Source organism: Macrobrachium rosenbergii, chromosome 3 (assembly GCF_040412425.1).
Source record: "Macrobrachium rosenbergii isolate ZJJX-2024 chromosome 3, ASM4041242v1, whole genome shotgun sequence".
Taxonomy (NCBI): Eukaryota; Metazoa; Arthropoda; class Malacostraca; order Decapoda; family Palaemonidae; genus Macrobrachium; species Macrobrachium rosenbergii.
The window spans coordinates 7,056,489-7,070,227 of NC_089743.1; the positions used below are offsets into that span (position 1 = coordinate 7,056,489).

The 13,739-nt window shown below is 36.1% G+C and overlaps 1 protein-coding gene across 1 annotated transcript in view; it reads right to left on the bottom strand.

The window, feature by feature from the left end:
• LOC136852349 (prolyl 3-hydroxylase 1-like) overlaps positions 1-13,739 on the bottom strand; it is a 285,127-nt gene that overhangs the window by 242,820 nt on the left and 28,568 nt on the right. The window contains exon 5 of the mRNA XM_067126927.1: positions 13,643-13,739. This exon is cut by the window's right edge and continues 29 nt beyond it. Within this exon, the coding sequence (XP_066983028.1) occupies positions 13,643-13,739 (97 nt within the window). The remainder of the gene's footprint in view (positions 1-13,642) is intronic.

Here is a 13,739-nt window from a genome sequence, read left to right on the forward strand (position 1 = left end):
TTTAAAAATTCACGCAAAAACTGTTGGACTATATTGGGCTTCTTTACATTCTGTACATACAGTATATGGATTGGCTCATGTGATAGTCATCATATAGTATATCCATGCCATTACCTTACAACTACATACAACATCATTTCCAGGCAGGCTCTAGAAGGAAATACATTGGTTGACTATATATCTGGTTACCAAAGTGCCACTACTGGCACAAAATGTTGTTCCATGTGTCTGCTAGACACCAAAGGCCTATTAATTTTACTCTCTAGAATTTCCTGTTCACTCTTTATTTAATTGATTTGACTTCAACTTTTGCTGCTTCAGTTCTTTTTGGCCTTCCTTGCTCCCTGGAAATGACCTACTCATAACACTGTATTATTCATAATTTAAAAGTTTTTCTAGGGTTAAATAAACTATGATGGGTAGTATCAAAATACTAATGACCATAATGAAAATAATACAGTTGTCAAACTAAAACCAAAAAAAAAAAAAACCAACAGCAGCCAAAGTTAGCTCAAAACCATAAAAAAACAACCAATAAAGGTCCAGACGTAAAATAAAGATATATCAAAATAATAATTAACAATTACAATAAATAAAATAAGAATTTTCATAAAATATAGAAATAAAGACACAACTGACAAAAAAACCTCATGAAAAGATGCAAGTGTATCAACCACTTCAAACGCAGAGAAACATATAAACATTGAAGACAAACTTCTACAAAGAGCTCAACCAAAATATAAAAAAAAAAAACTAGAAATGAAACTAGTTACACCCGGGAATAATATTAAACCAATTACAAAAAATTAAATTGCTAGAATACAAAACAAAATATAACTCCCGTTGTAACAAAATAGAACTGGTTGAACTGATAATGGGCCGAATAGGAAAATCTCTTTTATGGGTTTTGATAAATGTACATGTATGGTAAGGATGGGTCAGTCGTTGACACTTTCTCTTTTATTGAACTGAATTCCTTTAGTATAGTTTTTATTTTAGAATTGAAACTTTTTATGACATCAGCTAATGGGTCTTTCCATAGTTTTGTGTAAGTACTAGAATCAGACAATAAGTTTTCCATTTTTCAACATAGCTAATTTTATCCATTATTACAAAACTTGAAAATGTAGAATAAACTACGAAAGTACTTGTTCAAAGTCCCAGTTTTCACTCGCCTTCTGACGTGGATTTAGATAGATAGATAGATAGATAGATAGATAGATAGATAGATAGATAGATATATATATATATATATATATATATATATATATATATATATATATATATATATATATATATATATATATATATATATATATATATATATATATATATGAGCATAACAAGAAAAAGAGGACAACTTATAAACTGAAATACAGGGCGGTCCCCGGAATTGACGGGGTTCCGTTCTGCGAATTGTATAACCCGAAAATCGCGAAGTCGGAACAACGAAAATCGTCAAAAAAAAACCTTACTTTTAATGCTCTGCAACTTATAAACTGCAATTATTGAACATCAAAAACCTTCAAATTATGATTATTCTGCCATTTTGGGGCCATATTTCTTCCCGCTGGATCACTCAGAAAAACACGTCAGCCAGGAAATAATTTCTGATGAATATATTTGTCGTAACCTCGAACGCCGTGGTCGGAACCGTCAGTAAACCGGGACTGCCTGTATATGTATATATATATCACTAAATTCAGAGGGTGAGTGAAAACCGGGACTTTATTCTACATTTTCAAGTTTTGTAATTATGGATAAAATTAGCTATGCTGAAAAATGGAAAACTTATTATCTGATTCTAGAACTTACACAAAACTGCAGAAAGACCAATTAGCTGATGTCATAAAAAGTTTCAATTCTAAAATAAAAACTATACTAAAGGAATTTGGTTCAATAAAAGAGAAAGTGTCAACAACTGGCCCATCCTTACCGTACATGTACAGATTAATGAAAACCCATAAAAGACATTTTCCTATTATGCCCATTATCAGTTCAACCAGTTCTATTATTAGCTGTAAACTTTCTAAATATCTAGCTAAATTACAATCACCTATTCTGGGTACTCTTTCAAACTCCCATTTACAAAACTCTGTTGATTTCTGTACTAGACTTTCCCATATTGAATTATCCAATACTGACAAATTAACCAGTTTTGATGTGACATCTTTATTTACTAAGTTCCCATTGATGACTTATTTCAATATTTATCACAACATCTGGAGGCTGTACCATTTTCGGGGCCACTGGAACTTCAGCCCCTGGGCCCAGAGTATAGTTATCAAGGCCCGGGGTGGAGCTGGACTGTTTGTCCCCCTCCCCCAATCAGGTTCAGTCAGCTTCCGGCCAGAGTTCTGGAGGACTTTGTGAATGGCCTGTCAGGCTTTTTCAGTCTGCCAAGGAAGTTCCCTTCCACTAGAAAATTTTTGCGGGCGTGTCCTGTTTATTTTCCTCATTCATGGCGGCAAGTCTCGGTTGCTTACAGTCTTGTGGGTTCGGATCCTACTGCTCCGTGGAGCCGTAACCACCTCTATAGACCTTTCCGACGCTTCCTTTCACATCTTGGTTGCAGAAAGGTTCTATCCCTTCTTGGGATTCAGACTCGGGAGCAAAACCCCTTCAGGTTCATGCCCTCCTCAATGCAGCCCCAGAGTCTTTGCCAGTTTGAACAATACCGTAGTTCAACAGCTCCGGTATTAGAAGGTTATGCTAGCCGCATATCTAGTTGCTTGGCTCATTTGGGCACCCAGCGTCGGGAATTGCCTGAGGGTGCCGGTCATTATAATCGGTTTTCTAGAGTCTCTGGGCTTCTAAGTACACAGGAAGGAATCCCACCTGATTCGGAGGGTAGCCTTCAGTAGTTGTGAATCCAGTGGAAGCAGAAAGAGATAGCAAAGGGCGACCTATCATTTTCATCAACACAAGCATACCTCTCGCCGTGCCCAAGAAAAGGTCTTGGGCTCTCTCCAGTTTGCTTCAGTGACGGTTCTCCTTCTGAAGTCAAAGCTGGAGTTTATAACCGAGGTATGGCGGAGTCAGGGACGTGTCTCCTGATTCCTCCTGTTTGAATAGTGGCCTCCGGCCTTGCACAACTGTCAAGTGCTTATCGTAGTCAGTTCCTCTCCAGCTTTCCCCTCCGGCCTCAGTATTCCACACCGTCACCTCTCTGGGCGGGTGGGGTGGATATTTTTTGGCCCCATGAAGTACATGGAACTTAGTCGGTCATGTTCCGGCAGTTCCATATCAACGCTTTGGAGGGCTGTGGCAGTCTTCCTGTCCTTGGGAAACTTCTTCCTCCCAAGAGGTTTCATTTTAGGCTGGTTCTGAACAAAACAGCAATAGTGAGCTGCGTAAACAAATGGGTTCGAACTCGAGTTGCTTCATTCAGGTTATGGTTCACTCTTCTCCATAACCAACAGACACAAGTGCTCTGTCTGCCACCTTTCTCGTAGGGGTCCAAAAGGTCACTACTTTTTCCCTATCCAGGGCCTCCCCCCTGGTGTCGGAATAGTCCTTAAACGGAGCGTCATTCAGGTAGTCTTGTGACCTTTTCCTGGACCTGGAAGTAGGTCTGTTTGCAACCCAATTCAGCCACAAACTATCAAGCTGTCACGTCTGGTATAAACTCAGCCTGCGTCAGCCCCTTCAAAGTTCTGATGCCCTGGCTTTGTGGTCTTTGTGAATCTTACAGTTTAGGAGGAAACTGATATTGGTCCTGTTATTACTGTTTTCCTAAAATCAGTCAAGGGATCCTACTCTACTGCAGTATGGTTCTGCAGTTAAGTAACTAGCACTCTTCACATAGTTTTCGAAGCTACAGTAATGATGCGGCCGCATTGGCCCCGAGGAAAGTGTTTTGTTGGAACCAGACTCACAAGCTCTTAACTTTCATCCCTAAGGTCTGTGTTCGTCTGAGACCAGTACTCCGTCCACATTCGGTTTCCTGGTCTTTGAGTAATGTATCGGAGTTAGCTTTGGTAACCAACAATCATCTTGTTCTTACCTTTCCTTGTTGGGGAAGACCCAAAATTTTTATTCAGCTTAGCTTCTAGTGTTAGTTTTCCTGTACTGTCTGCCCTGTCTAGCGGAACCAATCATTTTGGTTTCCCCTCATCAGGGTAGTGTTGCGAATTCCTCACCTAACTTTCTATCTACAGTTGAAGGTCCTCATTTTAGGTGGTCACCTTGGAAAGTACTCCCCTTTTACAAGGTCTGTTTCTGTGCCCAGTTTTCTCCTTACAGGCTTTTTAGACAGGACCTCGCATTTTGTCAGATCCTCTCTTTTTAAAAAAAGGGGGTACTGTCATTGTGTCTGCTATTAGGCAGAAAGTATTTTCTTAATACAAGCCTATTCAGGTTCAATTCTAAGCTCATGATCTTAGACAGTGACCACTTACATTATTTTCATTACATGAATTTAGAGGGCTTTACTAATGTTTAGGGTAGAATTCTCCTAGTTTTCAACGTCTCTATTTAAGTCTTTAATAGCATAAGAATGATGTTTATTTCTCTGTTATTATTTCACCGGCTGACACGGGACCCGATCCAGAAAAAGGATTTTGACAATGGAAAAATCTATTTCTGGGGATGGGCCCGTGTCACCCGTGACCCACCCTGTTTTTCATTCTCTCCCTCCCATGGTAAACATCATTCTAGTGGGGTGGGTGCTAACATGGAATGCGACTAGTGTTGCCTTGTGTACAGTCTTTCAAGTAGTGCATGGGCTTGTATCGGCACCTCTCTCGTTGGGACTTTTGACATTGGGAATCTTTATAGGGCAGGGTCCCGTGATTGTGACATCTCACCCTTTACCATATACGACTCCATTTCTTGAGCTCGCTCTGGGGGTAGTAACCCCAGCTTTACATTTAGCTTTTCTCTGGTATCTAGCAACGGAATTACCTAGAAATAAGTGCTGAATGGATTATTTCACCGGGTGACACAGGCCTCTCCCCAGAAATAGATTTTTCCTTTGTCAAAATCCTTTTATTAATTTGATATCCCATTGTATAAAAAATTGTACATTCACTTTCAATGGTAATTTTTATGAACAAATAATTGGTATGGCTATGGAGAACCCTCTTTTGTCACTTTTGTCTAATATTTACATGGAATTTTTTTAATCTAGATTTATTCCAAGAAATCTATTCTCTAAGGTGTTTTGGGTTAGATATGTAAACGATTGTTTTTGTATTGTAAAAGAAAATGTAAATATTCCTGATTTCTTGCAAACAATTAATAATCTTGCACAGTCCATAAAATTCACAACAGAATATGAAGAAAATAATTGTATACCATTTCTGGATGTCTTAGTTATTAGAAATAACAACAATTTTTGTTTTAAAGTATATAGGAAACCCACGAATAATTTCTCATATATTCATTTTTACTCTAACCATGCTAAACAAATTAAGGTGTCAATATTTTCCAGTATCATGGGGCTCTTAGAATTTGTAGTCCTGAATTTTTGGAAGAGGAGTTTAAAATTATTGATAAAATAGTAGATTCATTATGTTACCCTACATATTTTTTAGAACTTTGTAAAAATAAAGCAAAAGAGACATATTACAATCCAACCAGTGTTAACAAAGAACTTAAGAATACTCTCTGTTTACCATTTCATCCTAATTTCATTCCTGCAGTAACCATTTTAAAAACTATTGATATTAACTTAGTATTTAAATATAATAATATTTTGAAAATAACCTAATTAAGAATAGCCTACCCAATTCAAATAATACTGTATACAGTATTCCTTGCAAAGAATGTTATAAGATTTATATTGGTCAAACATCAAAAAGGACCAAAAGTAAGGAGCTCCCAACACAAATATGCCATTTCAAGAGACTTATCAAATAATGACATTATGGATCACCGGCTTAAGACAGGCCATTCGATGAACTGGGATAAGTCAACAATAATCTACAAGGTCAATTATTATATATATATATATATATATATATATATATATATATATATATATATATATATATATATATTTACATGGGAACGATAGAGCAATGTGTTCTTAAAAGCAGTGACTTCCGATTGCCTTTATATAGCCTACGGATGCTAAATAGATGAGATTTTCATTGACGTGAGGAACAAGCAAGAACTCTCGGACCTTGAAGTTGCCTTCCAACAAAATTCCTGCCTTCAGTTTACTACAGAGATAAATGACAACGGCTCCCTGCCATTCCTACATGTGATAGTAACAGCCGCCTTAGACGAATTTCGGACGGCCGTCTACACAAAGAAAACTAATATGGAAATGTGTCTTGATGCAAATAGTGAGGCCCCAGCAAAATAAATGAAAAGTGTAATTAATGCTTATATCCTTAGAGCATTTACTTATTGTAGTTCGTGGACTTCATTACACACTGAACTGGAAATATGCACTCAGGTTCTTGTAAACAACAGGTACTCAAATAACGATATCCATGAAGCCATAAGAAAGAAAATGGATAGTTTTTTGCATCCAAAGGAAAATGGAGAAAGGGAGAATGTTCTTAAATTATATTACAGGAATTATATGAGCACTGCTTATAAGACAGACATGAAGGTACTTTGAGAAATTGTAGGACGAGGAGTAATACTGATAAAAGAAAATAGTAAAATTGACCTACAGATATACTACAAGAACTTTACAACTGCCACCTTGATCCTAAAGAATAACTCTCACAACAAGAAGCGCTCTCTTGAATAGATGCAACGCAGTATACAAGTATATATGTCAAATCGCGAATTGCAAGTCGCGAAATATTCCTTATATTGGAAATACTACAACTTCACTATCAAGAAGACTTACTATGCATTTGCAATTGGTAGTATTAAAAATCACATGAGAGAGACACACGATGCGGCTCTAACCAGGGAAATGCTCGAGGCCAACACCAAAATTATTAACAATGTTTCTGATGCTAAAAGGCTAAAATACCTTGAGGCAATATACATAAAAATTCAAAAGCCTCCCATAAACGTGCAAGGAATCAAAGCAATAATTCTACCTTCTGATCGTGAAAGGAGAAGAAATACAGCAGACTAAAAACATGTTGTCGATGCTGGACTTACGAAAATATTTTAGTTGTCTTTATTTTTGTTGTTTTATCTTGTTCTATCCTGATATTGACAACTTTGTATTTACATTTTAAAGATACTTTTTACGTGTGTAAAAACTGTATTCATTTTACATATACTGTACTAGTTGAACGCCTCTTTGACGGTTCTTTGTTGTCCATCTATTTTAATTTTTCAGCTATTTATTTTTCGTCTGGTTCTTTCCAAGTATGTACATACCTAAATAGCAATTCTTGGTAATTGTTAACAGGCCAGTTGTAAACAAGTTTAGTAACAAATCTGTATGTTTTAACTGTTAATTTGAAAACGCTAACTGCTGAATATTGGTCTTGTCCATTAAATAGTTATATTTTTGATAAGTATTCCCTTGAAAGAATGTTATACAGTATATATGTGAATTTCTTTGTAAACACTCATTTGTAGCCGAGGATGTCTCTAGAAGAGACAAAATGTCATAACCAATAAAACTTCCATCAAAATGAACTTTGGTGCTTTACTCCATCAGTTGCCTGAGGAACAGAGTAAGATAATAAGGAAAATTGAGCACATTAGTAAGAAACTGATAAACTGCAACTTCGCTGTCATATTTAACATTTGCATAAAGGAAAACTTACTGCCAACATTCACCAACACTAGGACCCATAAACTGGAAGTAAGGCAGAGTGCACTCACATTGCGCTTCAGGAGGGACTTGTTGCGCAAAGAGAAGGAGAAAAAACAGGAGGAGGTAACAGAGAATTAAGTGGCTCTTCTTGTGCAACAGCAACCTGGGCTTCTTACCAGGATGTTGGAAGAGAACTACGTATGAACACTGATAGAGAACTGGAGGAGATTATAAATCAACACCATTCTACAAAGAACAGGATTTTGAAGAAACTAGCAAATCTCAACAATGGCCCTTTACTTATTCCCCTACCCATGAATGGGTATATCAACTTGACTGACATTGAACTATTGCCAAATCAAAAATGTCTGTTAAACTTCAGTTTAAGTTGCCATGTACAAAGGAGAGTAAATCCTCATCATAAAAGAATGGAGATAGAAAAACTCATAGAGGATATGTAGGAACTGGAAAAAGACCAAAAATATATATATATATATATATATATATATATATATATATATATATATATATATATATATATATATATATATATATATATATATATATATATATATATATATATTTTTATATATTTATAGCCTCGAACATTTAGGGATAGTAGTATTGAGATGCGATTCACTGGGAGCAGCTCAGAGATCAGAATCAATTTTTCCCTTAAGAAATAACCGAAAATGGATTAATTCATTCTTGACCACCAGTCATTACCCTAACCTTGCTTTTTTTATACAAAACATTACACATAAATTACAATTAAATAAGTTCAGTTAAATAACTTCTGTATCAGATGCACTTTTTTCATTTTTAAATGTATACTGTATAAAAAAACTGGCCTACGTCCAATGGAAGAACGTTGCGTTTTAAAATCAAATTCATCTCAAATACTGATGGTTGACTTTAAGCGCCATAGGCTAGGCTAGGTACCAGTATGTACTGTAACAGGTAGACACAAAAACTGTTGCTAATAATAAACCATTTTAAAACAAGCCTAATTATTACAGTAAATTAATAAAATATTAAAAATAAGCCAAATTATGGCTGGTATCACAAAGTTAAGAAAAACTGCCTAAGTTACAATTAAATAAGTTCAGTTAAATAACTTCTGGCAGCTTTTTATTTTTAAATGTATACTGTATAAAAAAACTGGCCTACGTCCAATACAGCAAATGTAGAGGTGGCACTATTGCAGTAATAATAACACCAAAATAAAATATTAAAATAAGCCAAATTATGGCTGGTATCACAAAGTTAAGAAAAAACTGCCTAAGTTTACATTTAGTAGTAATTTGTGGTAAATTTCATACAGAGTCTACTGGAATAGTGTACACAAAACCACTAGGTCATTTATAACCATTAAAACGTTTTTATCAACTACAGTGTAGCCCATACCTTGACATTGATGAGGATCTGGATCTGTGGAGATGGATGTGGAGAAGAGGTATGGAGAGAGCACCTTTGTTTGGAAGGGGAATCTCCTTCCATAAAAACTGGTCGCTGCTTTTCAGGAGTTTTTTCCTTTCTTTGCCTTTCTTCACTGGGACCTGGCTGGCTTTCTTCTTAAAAAAAATTGGTCTAATGTGGTCTGCTGTTGGCGTTCCTTTAACTGTTTTATACAGAGGTTAACTAAATTATCGTCAACATAATCAATAGCATGGTTAACCAGTTCCTTATCGTGGTGATGCTTTTCAAAGAACTCTTGGAATTTCTCCCAGTGTAGAAGCATCTCTTTGATTTCTTTAGAAGCTGACCCTTCTTGCTCTCCTCCTCCCCAGACACCTCCTCATCCAAAATCTTCTACTGCTCCTTGTGAAGTTCCTGGAGTTCCTCTGTTGTCAGCTCAGTATTGTGTTCTGCAACCAGCACCTCAATGTCATCAGCACTCACCTCCAAGCCCATGGACTTGGCCACAGAAACAATTTCCTCGACATCTTGGTCAGCCTAGGAAAGGGTTCAGCTTCAGGGTCAGCTGCAAGCTGACTAGGGGCAAGTAACAAAGGGTGTCTGCTTAGTTTAGTTACTAAAATTTAAATGGAATGTTGTCATTCTTTTGGAAACTTTCTTAATCCAAAACTGGTTGCAGAAATGAATAGGTAGCATTTGGCTAAAGGCTAGGTGTTTGATTAAATCAAACTTGAAGTCACTCAAAGTGATAGAAGTAAAACTGGACACCACCAAAGTAGCCCACCTATAGAACAGAAAGAGCAACACATCTACTGTGAGAACTGGCACTGGAAATATTGTTCTAATCCAAAAATCACAATGTAACCTTCCTTCTTAGATTCATCTCAGGAAGGCAAGACATAGTGCTCAACACATTAAGCTACTGAGATCAAGTACTCTCTGCTAAATAGTCCTAGCATCCCATAGTGTGCAGCCTGTTGTGCAAACTGTGGGGACACCCCCAAAGTAGACCTCCCCCACCAGCCTCAACAACAAACTCCCTAATTACTGTTGAGCCCTGCCAGACCAAGGCAAGCAATGCCTTCATGATGCCTTGGGCTAATCTGGAGGTACTGTATATGCCTTTTCAGCCTTCTCTTTGGCCAGGCCACTACTAGACAAACTTCATCAGTTCAGCTACATGCATATGATCATCAGACTCCACTTTGAACATAGCAGGCTTGGTTCCCAGAGTTTCTTACTCCCCTAGTGGGCCTCCCAAAAGCACTTCTTGCAGAGGCTATCAAGCAGTGCCTCATCACCAGAGGATTTCTGTGCAGGGCTACCCGACTTATCTCCAAAGGAGGATATCTAAGGAAAGATTACATAAGTTTAAGGGATCAGTGTAGATATAAACAGGAAGTTGTCTGCGTCTGCCACTATGGACTACCGGTCTCCCTTTCACAACTGTTTGAGAGCAGGGGTATAGATTTAGGTTCATCACATGAATTCAAATGTTTATATAAGTGTTTTGAAAAAGAATACCCATTCAGGACTCTTAAGACCTCCCTCCAAGGGACTTATCACTGGTTTTAAAACACATGTCCAATTCTTCAGCAACACATATGAGCATAACCCATGCTTGATCCCAGCAGTTGAATACATGAAAAATTGGAAGAGCATTGGCCTGTTTTATGTTCCAGGGTGTGTAGTCAAGACACAAAGAACTTCCTCTTAGCTTTATCCTACTCCTTTGTTTAAAATTTCTTCTCTGAATTTTCAGCTTGGCATTTACATTCAGACAACCAAAGCTTTTTGAAGGAGATATCTTGCATCTACTGGTGAGTGTAAATATGAAATTGCTCAACACATCATACCCTTTTGGCTTAAAAAAAAAAAAAAAACTATTCTGATGGCCTGTAGCAGGACTTCAGAAAGCCAACATCCAGTCTGAAGATCACATGTCATGAAATTAAGAGTAGTATCCACTCCTCTTGACTTATCATCATACTTGATTATCCAGCTTATTATTTAGCTATTACTGTGTGCACAATTGTGGTATCACAAGATAACTGAAAAAACTATTAGCAAAAATTTATACCCCAGGCTGATCTAAGATCTCACTGGCAATATATTGTATGTTTAGACTTATGAACAGGAGATTATTTCATATTTTTACCAATACATGACATTAGTGCTTGAATTAGATATGACTGCTGTTGATTACTAAGCAATAAGGTATAATGACATAGATTCTACTATATTTTCCAATTCATCCACATCATGCAATAGCTATGAATATGAATCTGATGACTAAGGATAATTGTGTATTCAGAAAATAATAGTAGCACAGAAATGTTGTTGCAAGATGATAAAAGTGATGAAAACATGCCTGATTCAGTGGCTGTAAAAAGCAAGTTGCTGCAGAATTTCACACCCCTTCTTGCTTTCACAGGCAATAGCAAGATTCAATTTTGATACAGTCAATAAAAATTTATATTATTTTGATGTTTATGGACAATTATGTTATGTATTTAATAGTACAAAATACTGAATAGATACTATAAGGAAACAGCAATTCAGTAAAAAAAAATGGCAGGAAACAAGAATAAAGCATGAAAAGTTTACTTAGTAATTATAATACTTCAAAGCATCATAAAAAAGGCCAGGTATGCAGCAGTATTGGAACAAAAACACTATGCTACCTAATTTTATATGTTAAAATATGAATTCTGTTTTGTCCAGGGCATCCCCCTGTGCACAGCTCTCTTTTTGTTTACACTGTTAGATCATGAGCTACCATATTTTCTCAGGTCTCTTGTTGGAAATATTATTTAACATTATATACGTTTTGTGCAGAAAAACAGGACTTATACCTTGTTGATAATGAAACTGTGATCCTGTTACTCATCTAAACCCAAAAATAAATCACATTTGGAACTTTTTCAGAGAATAACAGCAAATTTATAGATCCCATTACAGTTGATTAAGAAACTGACATTGATGAGAGCCAAATGCTCTATAAAGAAATGCTAAAATCTAACTAGAGTATAAAGATTTTTTAAACTTCATTTTGTTCAAGTGTTAACTTGGGTTAGTAACACAAGGCTATCTTCAAATGCATTAACTTTATAAAAAGTATATCACTTTGTAAGAGACATTGTTTAAGGTGATATTTCTATACATACTCTTTCAAGATGCATGCACTAAAATAATACTCTTTTTACACACGTGGGATAAAATCTGTAAAAGAAAGAGTTCAAAGGAATGTGAAAGCTGTACAATTTTACTTATATGAATTAACAAACAAATCCCTCAACCTGTAATCTACTGGTGCTCTTACAGCTGACACCCAGAGTACTGCTACCTCTCAAAAGGAATAGGGTCACCCTGATTCCAATTATTCCTTACTCTTTATTTCCTCTTTATTTCCTTCATGTGGCCAGTTTACCTGGGGTATTGGTACTTTTGTTATATGACAAGAGTAAGTATTGCTAACCTTCATTTTAAGGGATAAGTCCTAATCAACCCATAACCCATACTCATAACCCTACTAGCTGAGTATCCATCTATTTCACGGTCTTTTGTTATTCCTCAGAACTTCTGGACTCTTAGACACCTTAATTTTACATATCCACTGGCTCTGAAGCGCAGAAATTAATTTTTGGTAAGCAACAAGCATTCTTCCAACTAAACAGTTGCTCAGCGAGTAATAGTGACAAAATACTTGTGACAAAACAATTACATTGTCTTAACAACAAAATTTATTTTTCTGGTATACACCTATCACTTACAAACACCACTTACAGGAAAACCAGAAACACATGGTATGACATTTTATGTATAAGGGGAGGTTTGTATTAAAGATGTGCAGCCAGCCACTATGGATTTTTCTTATTTGGAGTATTGTGGAAATTTAGCTGCTCATGTAAAGAGATGGGTTAGCACCACAAAAATCAATTTTGTTTTAAAAAAAGTTGTACATTGCTTATGGGTCTGGCCCTCTGATATGTAACAAAGGCCCTAAAGGCCCTAAAGTACAGAACAGCAAATCCACATAAACATTTATTCAATTTAAGAGATTTATCCATAAAATGCATCATCTTTAATATGATAGCTTAGCAAAAAAACTCATAATAACGTAAATGATTGGTATAATAGTCTCATAAATTGAAGTGTGTTATACTGAACAGTTAGTGTATTGTACAAACCATCCAAAATACGTCCAAGTCCAACAATTCTTTGATATGTCTTCTAAGTAAATTTTGTAGCTTTTTGCAATTTACAATGACTGGTGCTACAACTATTACAAATTAAGCTGCAACACAAATTAGAAAACAACCCAATATATCAAACATTACAATACTGCAACACGAATTAGAAAACTACTCAATAAATCATACATTACAGTGCTGCAATACGAATTAGGAAGCCTTTCAATAAATCAAACATTACAGTACCACAACATGAATTAGAAAACCAATCAATAAATTAAACATAACTGCACATCTCCTTAAATGAGGCTATAAAGTTTTTAAGCAACAACATACAAACACTAACCATGGTAATAAGAATACTGAAGATAATTGTAGTAGGATGCATAAAAGTTATCGATAGGTTCCCCATATAAATTACTTAGTTCCCAAGCACATCTTCT